This window comes from Etheostoma spectabile, chromosome 9 (assembly GCF_008692095.1).
Source record: "Etheostoma spectabile isolate EspeVRDwgs_2016 chromosome 9, UIUC_Espe_1.0, whole genome shotgun sequence".
Classification (NCBI taxonomy): domain Eukaryota; kingdom Metazoa; phylum Chordata; class Actinopteri; order Perciformes; family Percidae; genus Etheostoma; species Etheostoma spectabile.
This window is the reverse complement of record NC_045741.1, coordinates 31,999,652-32,018,359: the sequence shown is the minus strand read 5'-3', so window position 1 is coordinate 32,018,359 and position 18,708 is coordinate 31,999,652. Positions and strand designations below refer to the sequence as shown.

At 41.0% G+C, this 18,708-nt stretch overlaps 1 protein-coding gene across 1 annotated transcript in view; it reads left to right on the top strand.

Moving 5' to 3' along the window:
• The first annotated feature begins 5,201 nt into the window (after positions 1-5,201).
• arhgap39 (Rho GTPase activating protein 39) overlaps positions 5,202-18,708 on the top strand; it is a 110,068-nt gene continuing 96,561 nt past the window's right edge. Inside the window, exon 1 of the mRNA XM_032525361.1 lies at positions 5,202-5,342. Coding sequence (XP_032381252.1) covers positions 5,332-5,342 — 11 coding nt within the window. The 5' untranslated portion in view covers positions 5,202-5,331. The remainder of the gene's footprint in view (positions 5,343-18,708) is intronic.

Sequence of the window (18,708 nt, the reverse complement as noted above, 5' to 3'; positions counted from 1 at the left end):
CCCCCTCTCTCCCTTAACTGTCCTGTCAACAATTAAAGGCGGAAAAGCCAAAACAACAATAATCTTAAAAAAAAGGTTTGCATTTCAGAACTTTAGGAAATGGACAACGGCCGACACTTACACACACATGCTTATTAATTTGATAATAAAGCCATAAAGTCTCTTTCAACTCAGGACAGCGCCTTTTTAAATATAGATAGGATTGGAGATGAAAGGTTTAACGGACGCGTGACGCCAGCTTTGTGGAAAATTAAGAAGCAATGAAGTAGGGGACTCACAGCAACATAACCAATCACGCTATGACAAACGCTCCACCAAGCACTAACTGCAATGTTTAATTTGAAATGAATGTAGCCTACTGGCAGTCTGGCACATATAGGTGCTCAGTGGGTGCTCACCTACGACGCCCATAACACTATCTGTTAACTGGGTATTATGTTGAAAGTTTCTCATTTATAAAATTAATGAGAAGGATGTGGACAATCCTTTGTTTGTAATATTCCAAAATCTTAATTTTGACTTAAAGATTTTCATTTTCACTGTACATGCATATTAGTTCCAAATCAGCCCATTGGTTTTATTATGTAAATGTAAATGTGCTGTATTTATATAGCGCTTTTCCAGTCTTAACAACTGCTCGAAGCGCTTTTACATCTACAGGATACATTCGCCATTCACACACATTCATACACTGTATGCCGGGGCTGCCGTACAAGGTGCCACCTGCTCATCAGATATACATTCATACACACTCACACTCCGATGCGCAGCACCGGGGGCAACTCGGGGTTCAATGTCTTGCCCAAGGACACTTCGACAATGACTGCAGGGGCGGGGATCGAACCACCAACCTTCCGATTGGCAGGCGGTACTAATCGGTATCGGCCTTGAAAAAACAGTATTGGTCGACCCCTAGTGGATAATGTCAATGCAAATTTGAGTAAAAACAGACGTTGCTTATGTCATGTGAACGTGGCACACAAAACACAGACGTGGGGGGGTAATTTGTAACTCACATGAAGTCCCCTGGTAGTATGTGTCCAGTGTGAATAGCGCTTAAGGCAACAAAAAACCCTCAATGGAAAACTTCTACTCAGAACAGCAAGAATCAAAAAAGACAAACCACAAAGAGCCACGTGTAAATGCATAATGGAAGCGTAATTATGACTTGCATGTTCCATGTTTAGAATCAAAAGCAACACGTTCCTGGATCATGGTTTGGTAAAAGTTGTGATGCTATTAGGATTAAACAGGACTTGTTGTGTCTGATGATTCCAGTTTAACGGAGAGGTAGAGGTGAGTATAATCGTGCTTGTTAAATGCTCATGTTCCAGCTGTGTTCCAGGGGCTGGGCTAGAATGGGGGCACGGGGTGGTGCCCCACCCCCCCAAAGCCCTTAAAGGCTTAAGGGCTGTCAATCTGACAATTGGGATTTAAATAGAGTATTTTCCATTCATTTCTCACATTGAAAAATCTGTCTAAAAAGAGTTTCAGACCACGCCCCGGGCTAACCAGCTATGACGTGACTCATAAGCATACAACATATCATTTTGAGTGAAAAAACAGACAGTAAATCCAAAAAAAAGTCAAAAGTACAAGACTGTGGTATTACAGATTTTCATTTCCGAATAAAGGAACTGGCTACAGCGTATATAATCACAGACAGAAGATGGCTATATGTTACAATTATGTGTGGTTAATACTGATCATATACACTCCATGATTTACGTATGATTGATAATTAACGATTGCACTTCCCAGAGCTGGGATGTGTCCAGGCTCCAATAGAAAGTTGCATTGGCACCCCCAGTGAACAACCCAGTGGTATGTGGGTAGCCACGATGGACCATGTCCTCTAAAATCATAGGCTACATGTTATATAAATCTTTACTCAATTAAAGAATAGATGTTAATACAAAATAAGCTCTAGATTGATGCCTTTACCTGTAGCGTAGCATCGCGTACTTGTAGCCCATCCAACTTCAAAGAACTTTTAAAAGCTTTGAGATCAGCACCGGTGTATGGAGATATCCCGTTTACCACGTAGGGACTGAAAACAGAGGGAGGAAGAAGGTAAGGGTCGGTATCCAATCCTCCGATCTCCGACTTCTCCAAATACCACTCTTTGTGAGCACCCACCAGACGCCCCACCTCGACCGATAACGCCACGACAACTCGTTGTTCAACAGAAGAAGCCATAAAGATGAAGATGGTATTATTAAGGCAGTTTATCAAGTGGTATTTATTTTAAACTGATTGAAACTAATGAAACTTTCCGCTCGTCTACTACACGGTTAAGCTTGTGCTTCCGGTGATTCTGCCGTGAGTCTATCCTCCAATTGTCAATGGAGAACTCGCATTGTATTTCCTTCCAGAACCCACTGTCACTCCCCGATGTGAGTCGAGTGCAGATTTGAGCACATGCTCAGATGTAAACGGTTTACTGCATGTACTGAAATTTGGCACTGTAATGTGCTGTATTTATATGCGCTTTATCCAGTCTTAACACTGCTCAAGCGCTTTTACATCTACAGGAAACATTCACCATTCACACACATTCATACGGCCGGGGCTGCCGTCAAGGTGCCACCTGCTCATCAGATAAACACTCACCACATTCACACTCTGATCCGCACACCGGGCACTCGGGTTCAGTGTCTTGCACAAGGACACTTCGACAATGACTGCAGGGCGGGATCGAACCGCCAACTTCCATTGGCAGGCAACCGCTCTACCACTGAGCCACAGCCGCCCCAGTACGTCCTGCTCTCTTGAGAGTAACTGTACTGTACGTACTCGGTGGGTTTTTTTGTTTTTTCCTTTATTTCAGAGTAACAGTGGAGAGACAGGAAAGGTGGGAGAGAGATGCGGGATGACACGCAGCGAAGGGCCCCAGGTCGGATTTGAACCCGGGCGGCCGCCAAGGCCTCAGCCTACATGGGTGAGCTAGAAGCCGCCACGTCATACTGAAATTTGTGAAATCCATGACATAATAAACTTTTCTCATTACAAACATTAACAGAAGATGGAAATCATTTCAAAAAAGATTTAGCTATCTATGGTTGTTTGATTGCTAACTTTAGCTCAAAACGCCATTCAACTGACAGCCTTTGTTGTGTTTGATGCTAACTTGTAGCCAGCAGTGAACCAACTTGGTTAAGTAGGTCCATTTCTACTGTATTGAGATTACAGAAGTCTCTCGTTAGCATCTTTTAGGCTACTTGTCGCAAAGTGACGCATGCGCGGCTCAAATCTGCACTCGACTCACATCAGGGAGCGACACCCGCTGTGGGCGGAACTGTTAAGCTCTATTGGATCAGAGTTCTGTCAATCTTTCCCAGCCATTGTCACATGACCAATTAATTTGGGGGTGGAAGTCGCTCAGTCCATAGGGAGTTGGGTTGGGAACCGGAGGGTTATTGGTTCAAGTCCACGTGTGGACCAAAAAAAAAAAAAAAAAAAAAAGTAGGGAGTGTGGATTGGTGTGGGAGAGATTACTTCACCTCCTGGGCACTGCCAGGTGCTGTTGAGCAAGGCAACCGTACCCCCCCCCCAACCGCTCAGGGCGGTGGTTCGGCTGGCAGCCCACTCACTCTGACATCTCTCCATTAGTGCATGTATAGATCCTGTGCATGTGTGTGTGTGTGTGTAGTTCAGGACTGTGTGATTGCTAACAAAGTGTGGACACAGAGTGTAAAGTGTAATTTCCCCATTAATAAACAGATTAAAAAATAAATAAATTTAAATTAAAATTAAAAAATGTTTGTGACAACTATCCAAAATTCTAATACCACGGAACCAGCTCTGGAATTATTTTTAATTTTTTTAATTGGCAGACTGAGCCTATAGAAAATGTGTATTGAATTCAGATATACAATTTGGTTAAAATGAAAACAAGTGAAACTAATTGTGAATGTAATGTTTTAGTTAGCAGAATTACATGGTTTTGTCCCATCCTATTCACTATTTTCTATATTTCTAAGATAAGATTTTTTATGCTGTGTTGTGATAAAAAAAGGAGTTTATCCATCTTATTCCTTGTTTATTATGAGTACATACTTTACCTGTTTTCTAATGAGTTTCATCAGTCACATGGGTGGATGTCTCCAACTAGTTCTCAACTAGGGTATGAATGGGAGTGTCTACGTTTCTGTGGTAGCCCTGTGATGCATTGAAGATGCATGTCCATGGTGCCCCAGAGCATGCTGGGACAGACTGCCATCCCCTAAACCCTGACAAAGTAACACAAATGTACCGCCTGAAATCTCTGGTGAGCTTAAGGCTATATTACTGACAAGAATCTCATATACAGTCCTTTACATTTAACATGAATGCATCAGCTCTTTAAACAAGCGGTGCGCGGTCCCTTTTACTCAAGTTAGCGGAAATTAGCATAACGCATACCAGAAGTTAGTGAATTGTTACCTTCAGAATAAAATACTTGATGTGACCACTACTGCTGAACCTTCTGATGTGACAGTGTAAGTTTAACATCCATGTTGCTGTTATGAGAAAAAAAAGATCAGGAAAAGAATATGTGGCAGTACCCATGCATCCATGTTTATGATGGGATTATGTGATGTAGTAATAATAATAATAATATATTTTAGTTATGGGTGCCTTTCATGGCACTCACAGACACCTTACAGTTAAAAAAAGCAAAAATACAATTTAAAAGGCAAATATAATTCAATTAAAACAAACCCATTTAAAAGGTTGAGATAGAAAATTAGAAGAAAGCAATCTTGAAACCATTCAGGTAGGCTACACGGGTATGTAGCGTTTAATAAAATACACTCAATATGGCCATCTTGTTATAACAGCTTTCAAGACTGACATGAATGTTTTCGAAATTTTTTGTAATACAGATGACATCAAAGTAAGATGGCTAGCGTCAATACATACATTTTAGAAATAGACACTTTTTTAAGGATAAAATACTCTTGATTAAATGTATATAAAAAGTACATAAAAGTATAATTTTGTATAGGTGTGTGCTGCAAGGTAATTAATGACTGGTTGTATTTTAACATTGCATAAAATAGTAAATTGAGGTTTTAAATACAGACTATGAGTGCTTGACATTAAAACTGTATACTTTTATGTCTAAGTACCGTATCTCCATTTATTTCTATGTAACAGGTGCCACATTGACACAATTGGCAAGAAGCTTTTATTGTGAAGGTAACGATCGGATGTGGTGTTTGCCATGGTTGGTAACTTGACACTGGTCTGGAAGGAGTGACTCGTTGACTGCGGCGACCGCAATTTCGGCAACATGGGAGCCGTTGTGGGATTTATTCTGAACGGATTGTAAGAACCGTCGGGAAAATGGCAGAGAGGTGAGTCGAACAACATACGTGCTGTGTTTTTCTCCCGCGTGCCTTTTTATTCGATGCCCTTATCTCCAGAGCGGAGGGAGGCATCCAACCCAGCGACGAGGCTAACAGCGGTTCGTTTGGTCGCTTTGCTGAGGCGGATTTTAGCTAGCTTAGCTCGCCACTTATTCGCTCGCGAACATTTTTTTTTTTTTTTTTTTTTAAATATTGAAAAACATATCTATGAATTCAGGCGTGTGTTCGTCCCACCCACTGTTGGTTGTTGGCTCGGGCTTGTTTCTTTGGATATGTCAAGGTGGATAGGAGCGGTACAAGGAGGCTGTAGGGCTGCATGATGATGCTGTTGCACCTGTCGGTCTAAATTGCCGTCTCTTTGCTGGAATGCAGCTAACCTGCTCATCTAGTTAGCTGGATGCTAGTAGCACACCCACCTATGCGCCCGTTATCAGTGTGGGCTGAGGCTTGGCTAGCCAGGTTACCCCAAGCCTCCCTCGCAGCATCCCTCATCTTCATGATAGATGGAGGCGCCTCCCATGAGAGGAGGCACTGAGCATGGAGAAGTGTGGCACCATCCTGTTACCTCTCTAACACCGTCGTTTTTAAACCTGTAACGTTAGCTAGTTGTCAGGATGCAGAAATACCCTTGGTTACCAGTCTGCGCCCTAATGAGTCGCATTTCCATATGAACTTGCGTAAATTCACGCATTTCATTATAACAGCTAAACAGCCATTTTTTTTTATATCAGTGGTCTTTGTGGAAAATTCTATAGCATGTAGTCTAGCAATGTACAAAATTAGTCATTATTAGTAGGCTATATTGTCCATTTTCAGAACTGCTGTTAGCCCCAATCTCCCACTGATGGCGGGAGGTGGTGTACCAACGCAACGGCAAAAGTCCTATTTGTACTGAATAAAGAGTTGCATGGTTTAATTAATCATCTACGTATTAAAGGGCATATGTTAATGATGCAAGTTATCCAAATCCAAGTTATACCTGGCATGTAAACTCGCCGCGGCTCAAGTAAACAACTAAAACATCCGAAATTTGAATTGGGTTTGGCGTGACAGAAGAGGGAATGTCACTCACGAAACCTAGCCTCAACGTCAAGGCGTTCTGCAGCACAATGCTTCAGATGGGGGGAAAAAATGTGCATTTTTATCACGTTTATTGCCTTTTTATAAAGTAAGGGTGTGGGCCGCATCTTGAATATAGACATTTGCACCCCCCCCCCCCCATCCTTCCTAGCAGCAAGCAATCTCATGAGCCCGAGTTAATAATTGATGGCTGTTAAATTTGTGTTGCAGGGGTCATTCAGCCTCATGTAAATCCCTCCTGTAGGTCTGCCCTGTGGGCTTTGGAGCATTATACAAATCCAGGCGTGTTGGCCAGAGTCACTCACATTGGCTTACTTCACTCAAGCCATTGATCTGGTCAAAATGCACCATCATCATTCACAAGTGCAGTAGTAATTGATGAGTGATCAGATAGCATTTGGCCTTGTGATCAGATGTTGTAGATGTGGGTCAAGGTATTATCAGCTTGGAGAGTCCATTGTGGAGATAATGGCTCCTGAATGCATTTCAGGACTTGGACTTGGATATTATAATCAACATCGATATATCAGGCCAAATATCAATTTTTGGATATCGTAGTATTGTGATATGACACAAGTGTTGTCTTCTTCCTGGCTTTAACGGCTGCATTGCAGTAAATTGATGTCATTTCCTGAACTTACCAGACTTAACGTCACAGCCGTTTTTGGATTTGTCTCTCATTGCATCCACGTTATTGGTGATTATTTATCAAAACTCTCATTGTGTGAATTTTTGGGGAAAACGCCAGCAGTCAACCATACGGTATCTGCACAATATCGACATTCATGTATTTGGTCTAAAAATAATGTGACATTTGATTTATTTTTTTCCAATCCCCACGCCCTACTTGGACTTTGTGGTTTTGATGACAAAAACTGAACTATTTCCGTGTTTTGCACAAAAAATAAGGAAAGCATCTCACCAGACACCAGACACCACACACCACACACCTGACCACCTGCTTCGTGCCGCGAGGTTATAGAGTGGTTGCACACTCAGACTTAAGAGAAAAGGAAACCCACAGGAACAACAGCAGCACTTTGAGGTCAGGCTCAGTCTAACCGTGGCCGGGCTGTTGTCTCGGTTAAGGTTGGGTGATAGTGTGTGTGTTTACATTGTTGAATTGACCGGTGATGGCTTGGTGGCTTGGGGCAAAGGTTAAGAAATGAATAGATTTATTGTAAAATAGTAATCTATCAATCAACAATGTCAAAACACCCTTTTGGTTTCAGCTTCCCCCACGGAAGGATGTGCTGCTTTCCCCTGTTTTATTGTAAACTGAATCTCCTTGAGGTTGTACTTTTTCTTTTTATTCAGTTTATCCACAATGGAGGGGTCAAACTGTAGCAGCAATGACGGGTTTATTGGTTATTTATTTATGATGGCTTCAGCCAAAGGAATGTTTCAGCAACCCCGGCAGTGTGTTTGAGTCTCAACCGTATTGTTTTATTTGTTTTGTATTAGTAAAAAAAAAGTTGTTTCTTAATTTTTTTTTCTTAACCCCTGTGCTGTCATCCCGTCAAAATTGAAAAATCAACCCTTTTGTTGAAGCTTTTAATCAACGTTTTTAAGGTTTTCTTACGTTTTTGTCCATTTCTTTCATCACTGTTGACACTTTTTTTTCAATGTTTGCCACTTTTTTGGACGTTTTCATCACTACGTAACACTAACTCATTTAGTTTTATAGTTATTTTAGAGATTTATGGTCAATAAACCTCATTTATTGGACATTATATCTAATGTTTGAGTTAAAAAAGCAGAAATTAGGAATTATTTAAACCAAAAGTAAAGGAATGTACGTTGATGGATAATCACAGACTGGAATATGTCCACTTTTACTCAATACTATTTCAAAACCACTTCAGTGTTTTATCAAATGCTATAAAATTGCATAAGACCCACCAGTATTCTAGAGATTCGTACTTGCCAAAGAGCGTTGTGTGGAATCAATCATGTTAATTTGGGTAATTACAATTGTGTAGTGAAAAAGAACATTGATATAAGAAAGCGGGTCAATTTGACCCGAGGACAACATGAGGGTTAAAGCAAGTTTTAGCAAGAAACCACACAACTCTAAAAGTTTTGCTTTGTTTTCCAGTGCACTTAGGCCTATTTGCATCTTTGGTTTGCCCGAAGCAACAGAAACGCTGCTTGGTTTTGTGCAGATTTCTCCCCCATACATGTGAACTTGGTGTGAAAACACCCTTTCAAGTTTCATAACTCTCGGTGACTCCACTTTGACTTTTTTTCCCCCGCTCCTCGGGCACTGATTTCATTTTCCCGATTGCCTTTCAACAACCTTGAGTGAATTTGTTGTTTGCACTCAAGTTTGAAATCTATGCATATAAATAGATTGTGTAGATTAATGTGCCGTATGTCTGAGGCAGCTGCTGTCCAAACTCCAATCTCACCATGTGTCGTGGTTGCATGGCATTCCAGTCGGTCGAGCTACTCTGAAAAGAGAAATGATGTGCACTTCTTCTGTGATTTTTCTCCCGGAATGTTTAATTAATTAAGTAATTTAACAGCTCTTGGAAAATAAAAATCTGTTAACATGAATTCTCCTTGAACTCTTGACATATTTTGGCCAGTCTATTCACAAGAATAACCAAAATACTGAAGTCAGCGAAGAACCAAAGGGCAAAATGCAAGGTACACCAGTAGCTGACGTCAATCCTACTGTTCCTGGTCCCTGACACGGCCAGAGCTGAACTCGAGACCATCCAGAAAGACGTTGTTGACATACGCAGATCAGCAACATCCATCAACCCACACATGACGGCTCCACGCTGCACGTGTCTTCACGTCTGGCAGCCAGCTTGACATTCGATCCCAGCAGCAGGGTGGGGCACTGAGCGCGTGGTTGGCAGCATCAGCCTGTGGTTGAAATATTAATATCGCCGTGCTCGGGCCACTTAGCTTCTGCCATATCTGTCACATACGTACACTCATGTTGTCCCTAGAATCTCTTCAACTGGGACATAAAGAGGCCGCATATTTTATTTCATTTCAAACCCTTATTTCAAGACTCAGGGAATCAAATGACTTTCAATCACTTTTTGTATCTATTTTTATTTTTTGGGGGCTTTTATTGATAGGGCAGCTCTAGACAGGAAAGGAGGAAGATAGAGTGGGAACGAGGGGGAAATTATAAAGTTGGTATCAGAAAAAGTATTGTTTAAGAACAGGTATCACAGTCAGGGTGTTGGTATCGGTTCCAGTTTTGGAACATTTTGAACGATACCCTTCTCTAGACTTAAGATGACGCTCCAACAATTAAATATTCTGCTTCTGAAATCCTCCCGCTCGCTCCCACCACTCACTTGCGTTCCGCTCTGCTCGCATGCTCTGATCTGGATAATCTAGAGCAGGGATCTTCAACAGTCCTCAGAGTCCACGCAGTGGGGGCCTCCAAACTATTTTTCCAAAATGTGAAAAGTCAAGGAGATCAAAAGAAAACGCTCTGTCCCTCCTTAGACATTACCACTTTGTTACCACCAGTATTAACAGCACATAGAAAGTGGCTGGACATAAAAGTCTTCCTGTCTCCTTTATTCGGGCGCTAGTGCATACAGAGTTAACAGTGAATTCCTATGAAGCCAGTGGGTTAACCCTCATGTTGTCCCCGGGTCAAATTTACCCGTTTTCCTAATTTCAATGTTCTTTTTAATTACCCAAAATAACATGATTGATTCCACACAACGCTCTTTGGCAAGTACAAATCTCTACTTTCATAAATTTTGGGGCGTCTTATTCAATATTATAGCATTTGAAAAACAAATTGAAGTGGTTTTGAAATAGTATTGAGTAAAAGTGGACATATTCCAGTCTGTGATTATCCATCAACACCCATTCCTTTAAATTTAGTCAAATTAATTCTGAATTTCCGCTTTTCTAACTCAAACATTAGGTATAATTTCCTAAAAATGAGGTTTATTGACCATAAATTCCAAAAATAACTGTAAAACTAAAGTTAATAAGTTAGTGTTACGTAGTGTTGAAAACATAAAAAAAGTGACAAACATTGAAAAAAGCATCAAAAGTGTTGAAAAAAGAAACAAAGGAAAGGAAAAGTTAAAAATATCGAAAAAACGGTCATCAAAATTGTTGATTTTCAATTTTGACGGTAAGACAACACGAGGGTTAAGATGGGTTGATTACAGTGTTTCATGGGTACCAAATACAGACACTCAGTTTACCTGTCCACCCCACCCCCCACCCCCCACAGGCACAAAACACAGGTGTGAAATTACATTGCAGCACTGTTACTTTAAAAAAAAAAAAAGATTTTACACTTCCAGAGGCTCGGATTGATAAATAACAATAGGATCCTTTGGAATGCCTCAGTTACGTATCTCTAGTTTATTTCCTGCACATCTGTTTGAACGTGTACGTGTATGGAGGCAGTGAACGACCCTCCATGTGTGTGTGCATTTAGCGAACAGTAGCACACCCGGCTGTTAGGTTGATAAAATGTTGATATGTACCTCAGGGTTGTTGTGTTTGCTCCCATGGGCTCCATCTTTGTCCCACTCCCATCCCTCATCACCCACATGAAAGAGTTCCCAAACTGTTCGGTTCCCATTGATGTTGGGACATGAAAGGACAGAAGTTTGTCCAAGGCCGTAGTCTGAGCTGTTCATTGTTCATCCGTGTAATCAGTTGATGAAGAAGCGTCAGGCAGACACATGTCATTGTGTCCCAGACATATGTTTAACCAATAGCTCACGACAGGCCGCTGTATGTTGTTATTATATCACAGCTAAGGGGCGTCATTCAGCCAGACGCGAGGCATCATCCAGTGTCAAGAATCTAAAATGAGAGTCGCATTTCCAATTTAAATAGATTATTATTAATGTTCAATCACGTTGAGTTAAAATGACTGTTTTTGTCTATGGAGTCTGGCTTTGGAAGAGAGCACAGATAACAGAGTTTCTCGTTGGAAAGGGCGTTCTGACTGCAAGGTAAGGCGCAAAAAAGTATTTGAAATGCTGCCCAATAATCTCAGTTTTATTGAAATTGCAATATGGACTAGTGCAATATCCAAATCGCAGATTCTGAATGAAGTATTGTGGTGCTACCGGGACGTCCTAGCCTACAAATCCTACAGACTAAAGATAAAAAGTGGGGACAATGTCGTAATGCCTCGCAGCTTTTTCACCCGAGTTTTCCTCTGCATACTTGAAAACCTTTCGTTTTGCTGTGGAATAGTCCGTCATTCTCTGCTGTCACTAAATGAGAGCCGTGTTACATCCAGCGTAGCTGCTACCACCTGGTGACACGCTACACTTGGCTGAGTAACACATACAGGACAATAATGCTTTACTTTACTTTACCGTAACTCAGAAAAACAAAGCATGAATATATTGTTGAATCTGTTAAATTAAATTGGTAGAAATGTACAGTACGGTAAACCTGAATGCACATTACATGAAAGGCACTTAGGAGATTATCCACATTAATTTTCCCCCGGCCTTTATTTGAGGAATTACAGGATATTTTCCTCATATCGGGCAGCCCTACTTAAAGTAGGCGTGCATATCAATTTAGGTTCAAAACAGATGTTGGCCCGCCCAAACCAAAAAGACGGAAACATGTTTTCAAACTGCGATTCTAGAAAATTTCCACAGAACCAGTGGGTTTGCATATTCAGGCTGTGAAAGGCCTTGTTTTGCTTGATTTGTTAACCCCTGTGATGGCTAAGGAGCTTACTTGCTAACGTTTTAGGGCTTTAAAGTTGACCAAATTGTATGTGAGAAGGTTGTATGAGACATGCAATAATACAGTCAAAAATATTTGACTTTCGATTAAATGAAAGCATGTCCAAAAACTACAGCCTACATGTCTGGCCCTTGATGTGCTTCTTTTTCCAGTGTGGCCCTTAGTGAAAGTGAGTTGGACAAAAGGGATACTTTGCTAATTTTCGACTAGTTCTGTGTAATGGTAGCCAGGTTCCCTCCGTTAGTGTAACGTTTATTTCTCAGGTGTGGTGTGGCATTTAAGTGAATTAGCGGGACATTATAGCCTAGACCTGACTGCATCCCAATTCAATTCAATTCAATTTTATTTATAGTATCAATTCATAACAAGAGTTATCTCAAGACACTTTACAGATAGAGTAGGTCTAGACCACACTCCAGAATTTACAAGGGCCCAACAGTTCTAGTAGTTTCCTCCAGAGCAAGCAACAGTGCGACAGGGGCGAGGAAAAACTTCCTTTTAGGCAGAAACCTCGGTCAGACCCAGGCTCTTGGTAGGCGGTGTCTGACGACCGGTTGGGGTTAGTGGAAATAACAAAAATAGCGAAAATAGTTGGGCAGCTGGGGTTGGGTATCGCTTGAGTTTTCTTTCTCCAACACCGGTCCCAAAGCGATACTTTTAAAACGGTGCCGGTGCCTGTATTGATACTTTAAAAAAATAAAATCACGGCCTGTTTATTGCTAAGGTCATATGGTCAAATTTAAATGATGTAATTAAAATGTATTAACAATGACTTGTACCAATATTATTGTAATTGCGATATGATTCACGATATTGGAGGGAATGATCATTTTTTTGTATCATTATTTTCATTTGCATTGAAAAAAAAAAAGGATTGATTGATTTTTTTGCATGGATCTGTAGCAAACAAAGATTTTTTCTTTAGTCTGTAGGATAGGATTTGTAGGCCGGGACCAATCTGCAGCACCACAATACTTCACATTATAACAGTTTGAAACATATTTTGCCTTTAACAAATTTTGCTCCCCCACCAGCGATTTTGATAAAATTGTGATTAATTGTGCAGCCCTAGTTGGGTTCCCATGGCTGGTTCCATTTTGGATCTGGTTGCTGGCTGGCTAAATAGCTAAATTACAGCACTAGCAAATCTCTTATCGAACCTTTTTACCACCCCTTCCTCTTTCTGATAAGCAAAGATCAATGCATTAACAAACAGGTGGCAGCTTCTAATTTTTTAGCTTGGCTTAATAAACAGCAAATAAACTTGGCCCATACTAGGGGTTAAAAGTCAGGATATTTCAGCGTCTGCTGCTTTAATTCAGATACACTTGAAAATATATGATTTTCTCGCCTAAATTTTTACCCCCTAAAAAGTGCTGCAGTTTCCGCATGCTTTGGCCCTCTGTGATGACCCTGAGTTCATTGTGAAGCCAACACTCTCAATTTGTTGTTTCTAGTGGCATTGTGACACTAGGCCTTACTGACACAGAGCTACAGAGGTTAGAACACAGAATTTCTATTTCCGTCCAAGTAAATCATCTGTAAAATTAATAAAAAACACTACCGCAAGCATATTACATGGGCTACATACTAAAATAGTACCCTAGCCACATGTCTCAACTTAGAACAGAAAAAATCCAGAAGAAAATGACTTGCATGACTTGAGAAAATGACTTGCACCACACATGCATGCCCGCTCCACCAACTGAGCTAACCCGGCAACACTTTACGTACGTGTTTCGGCTAGTGGCCTTTGTCAGGGTCATCATAAAACACATTAAAGAACACATTTTAAAATTTTTAATAGGGTTTTGACCTCTTCAGTCATTTTCCCTCCTCCGTACACCTTGAAAGTCAGTCAAGTTGTGTCAGAAAGCTCCACTCTGCTTAAAGACATGGAATTGCCTCATTTTCATCATGTGAGATGGATGTCTTTTACTGTCCAATACCTATTTTTCCATTAAAAAAAGCATGTTTCTAAGATTTCTTTCTCGATTTCTACTGCTCAGTAACTCCCTTGCACTTTTGCAGATACTTCAAACATGTCAGTCACATGTCACATTTCATCTGCCATAGCGTAGAATGATTTATTGTGGTGCAGCCCTAATCTTTAGCTGTTCGCTTGCCTGTGGGTGGGCAAAGAGCCGAGAGGAGGGGATTGGGTGGACAGAGGACGGAAAGGACATTAGAGCGAGGAAAATAGAGACAGAGTTATGAGATAATATTGACAGGCAGTAGAGTGAAGTAGCAGCAACGCTGCTCGCACGGCAGCACTGTGAGAGCAGCACGTCGTCTCCATCACTCTGGGCCCGAAAAACGAATGTGACACAGTGTCACGCTATCAAGCTCGCCGCTGCTATTGTTGGACACTGATTGCTCATGGCTGCAGCAAAGCCTGTTTGAATTAGAATACGAAAGTGAGCAGAGATAGCAGCATATTGACCGGCATTGACAGTGGATGGAGGGGGAGAGGGAGAGGACAGTGGGAGTATTGACGGATAAAGAGAGCAGGAGAGAGAGAGCACTTTCTCTCTTTAATAGGATTATTGTGTAAATGTGTTTGTCTGAAGGGCTGCCCCTACAGACTCCCAAATCTGTGTGTGTGTGTGTGTGTGTGTGTGTGTGTGTGTGTGTGTGTGTGTGTGTGTGTGTGTGGGCCCAGTGGTAGAGAATAAAGGAAAACAAGCAGTATTAGGTAGGTGTTGTCACGATTTCGATCGAAATGAGCTTTCGATTTCGACTATTGAAACCAATAGCAGGATCTGCCATTCCCCCAGTATATTTATTCTCTCACCACCCCCGCCTACTTGCGCATGTCTGAAGAAAAAACGGAGTCTGTGACGACGGAGAAACAACCACACTGGAAAATCCTCCTGCTTCCCCGAAGTCACCGAATGGCAACACTCTGCCTTCCCCATGAGTGAGTTTTGTAAACAAAACATACAACGAAGGTAAAGCCTATGGGCTTTGACGGGACTTCATGGTGCGTTCATGTTCACCTCGTTAAACCATTGGTTAATTTTGAGAAACTCAAACTGTTGTCGTAAAGCACCCTTATACAGATACAGATTGCTTTATTAATCCCTGAAGGGCAATTCAGTTTCCACAGTCTTAGATTCAAAACAGCAGTCTAGAACTCAATGGGAGACGTCACTGATGCTCTGTCTATGGTTACACCCCTAATTAGTACCACTTAAACCACAGGTGGGCCTTTGCCGCGTTAACACTAAATGGCCCGTCGCCTCTACAAATGACACACAAACTGTGATTTCAGCCTGCTGTTTAATAAATACAGCAAATGTATTTAGGGGCCAAATGAGAGTAAAAAAAACCCGCACAAAAGCTGTTTCATGCTTCTTGCGTTCAGCGCGGTTGACGCAATGCCGACTGCGATATGACGCAAACGCGGCAACCACTCGCGCCCCGATCGCACTGAACGCGAGAAGCATGCTACCGCTTTTACTAAATCTTGCACCGTTGTTTTTGTTGTTGCACTGTATTTTGATTATTTTTTCGGACTTGTCCAACAGTTTCTGCCTGTCCTACATTTTAATGTCTTTTTTTTTTTAATCCTGTTGATACACCTGAAACATTTTGCAACGCTCTAATCATCATGAGTCCTGTTTACGTTTAATATATTTTGAGCTATGTTACAGTGCATGTACAGCGGTGGTTAGGCAGCCTCCTGTTGCCATGTTACAAGTGATGATGTTTCTTTTTTGGGGCGATTTTTTTCAAGTCAGTAAAATCCGCACTTTGGTTGACATTGTGGTAAACTGTTGTTCTAGCGGGATGTTTGTACATTTCCTAATGCTCTCTTATCAGCTCAAGCCCTGTGTCAGTTAGTGCTGCTGCTCACAGTAAGCAAAGCCTGTTAGCCTGTCGGCTCCCATTCACCACAATCCACTCACACAGATGGGAAAAAACAACAGCGCTGCAAATATGCCATCCCTCATCTTCCAAATGCAATTACAACACTTTCTAATGAATACTGAATGCCAGAGTCAGTCTTAGCCTAAATCTAGATGTTTCTGGAGCTTGTTTACGTGGTAAAAATACTGCTGAGTGATGTAACTGCCAGGCAGTCTTTCTGGACTGGCAGCGTAAAGAACTTACATGAAGCAGGCACACGGGGTGCCGTAGACTTTAAGCCGCCTACAAATCATCTGCAGTAAAAACCGCCGTGCACTGGCTGTGCCGTTGTTTCCCTAAGGGGAGAGCAGAGGAGACGACTCGGAGTAAGCGCTACCCTTGGCGTGGCACAGCGTTCGGAATTTGCCGCTGCCCCCAAATGAGGGCTGAACGAGGAATTTTGAGATTTGAAAGAATGCGATAAGCTGATTGCGAAGCCCATGATTATTGAATGGGAATGTTTAGTTGAGTATTTGGTGTAACATTTGGTTTAAAGTGCCCATATTATGAAAATCATCAATCACCTTTTCTGGGATTTGGGGTGTTATTTTGTGTCTCTGGTGCTTCCAAACTTGGGAAAATAACTATCCCTGCTGTTTTTGGTGAGATACGGTTTCTGAATGTCCTCTGTCTTCAGTCTCCAGGTGAGCTGTTTAAAATCTGCACGGCTTTCTACGTCACCTGCCGAGACGAGGTGGCTAACCGTAGCGTGCTAGTTCTAGCATGCTCAATGGCAAAACACTGCTACATAGGGCTGCACGATTATGTCCAAAATGATAATCACGATTTTTTTGATCAATGTTGTGATTACGATTATTCTCACAATTATTTGTTGATTTTTAACCAAAACAAATGTTATTGTCCCATAGGCTGTTTATAACTGCTTTCACATCTATATTATGTTACAATCTTCTTATGTTGAAGTTGTCTGTTGTATAGACATACAGCTGCATAGATGCGCTATGCAAAAAAAAACCCGAGCGTTCTATGAAATTTACGAATTACGAAGTTGCAACATGTAGATGCTGCTGTTGAACTGAGACATAGCAAGAATATTAATTTACAGGAAAGTCCTGATACTTTTTTTTCTTATATAACTTTAGCTTTTGTGTTTGACTGTTCAATGTACCATGCTTAATAAAAGAATAGCAAGTATTGCAGGCAATTCATATCTATGGTTTGATCCTTGCACAAGAACAAAGAGCAGTTTGGATAGTGTCTCATGTTGTAATGCGTAACGTGTTTTTTCTGTTACATAGTGAATAATGAACTGTAGCTCGGCGCAAATCAAATCGTAAACGCAATATCTGGCAGATAAATTGCAATTAGAGTCCCCCCCCCACCCAAATCGTTTAGCCCTAACTGAAAGTTCAAATTAGTTCCGCTTTGACCTCTTTGCTGCTGACCGTTCAGGGCGCAACCAAAGCCAGAAGCAACGAGGTAAACCTGCCTCGCGCTTTGCCTCTCTGCCTGCTACAGAATACGCTACCTCGCGGTGTTTCCTCTGATCACGTGTAGGCGGCTTAGAGGTGTGTTAGATGCACCAATGAGGCATTGATCAGGCTCACTATTTTGGATTAATGAGAGGTCTTGTGTAGTTGTTGGCTGGATTTGGATTAGTTCTGTGTAACATTTGCAACTTTTCTCGAACTAAAGTTCAAAACACCTGTTCATGTATGTCTTCTTTAGTCTGTTGGCTATTTAGGTCATGTCCTGGCACGCGTCACTTACGCATTTTGCACTTCCACGTCATGTAGACTGTTTACATATTTATGCCCATATCTACATATGTAATGTACTGGTGTTATTGTTGAATACATTATGAATACGTAGTTCTAAAATTGTATGATGTTTTTGTTGAGTTTTTAGTATTCTATATTATACTATTTAAATACTTCCTTCTTGAATCTTGCCCCTGACAAATAACCCATATTACAAAAAAGACTAAAACTGAAAACTAAACTAAAGCTAAGCGTGTTAAAAATTTAAAACCAATTAAAACTAAACTGAATTTGAAAACAAAAAGTTAAAACAAAATTAAAAACTAATGAAAAATGCAAAACTAGAATAACCTTGGCACTCTTACATCTTTAAATTCAAGTTTGACTTATCATACCCAGTATTTTGATGTCAGGAATATTTTTTATTTTATTGACATTATAGATTTGTTTTCAATGAGTGTATATAGTAAAGTCATTGTTGCTGCTCTAGACACTATTATTTCGGGGGGGCAACACATGACAGTAACCATGTTCTGTCTCCGTACACAAAAGGCAATGAGTCTGCGTTACCTTATTTGACAGAAATCTATAATATTTCTGACAATTTGAAAAAGAAATGTTACAGTTGTGCTCAAAAGTTTGCGTACAAAAAAACGTGAGCAAGCACAACACAAGTCTTTTATCGGTAATGGGATTCACATTGAACTTTAGGTCCGAACAGAATGGCATAATCATAAAACAAAACAAAACAATGAAACGACCTCTGTTCAAAAGTCTACATACCCTTAGTTCTTAATACTGTGTATTGCCACCTTTAGCATCAATGACAGCGTGCAGTCTTTTGTAGTATAGTATAGTTGTCTATGAGGCCCCGAAGTCTTGCAGGTGGTATTGCCGCCCATTCATCTTGGCAAAATGCC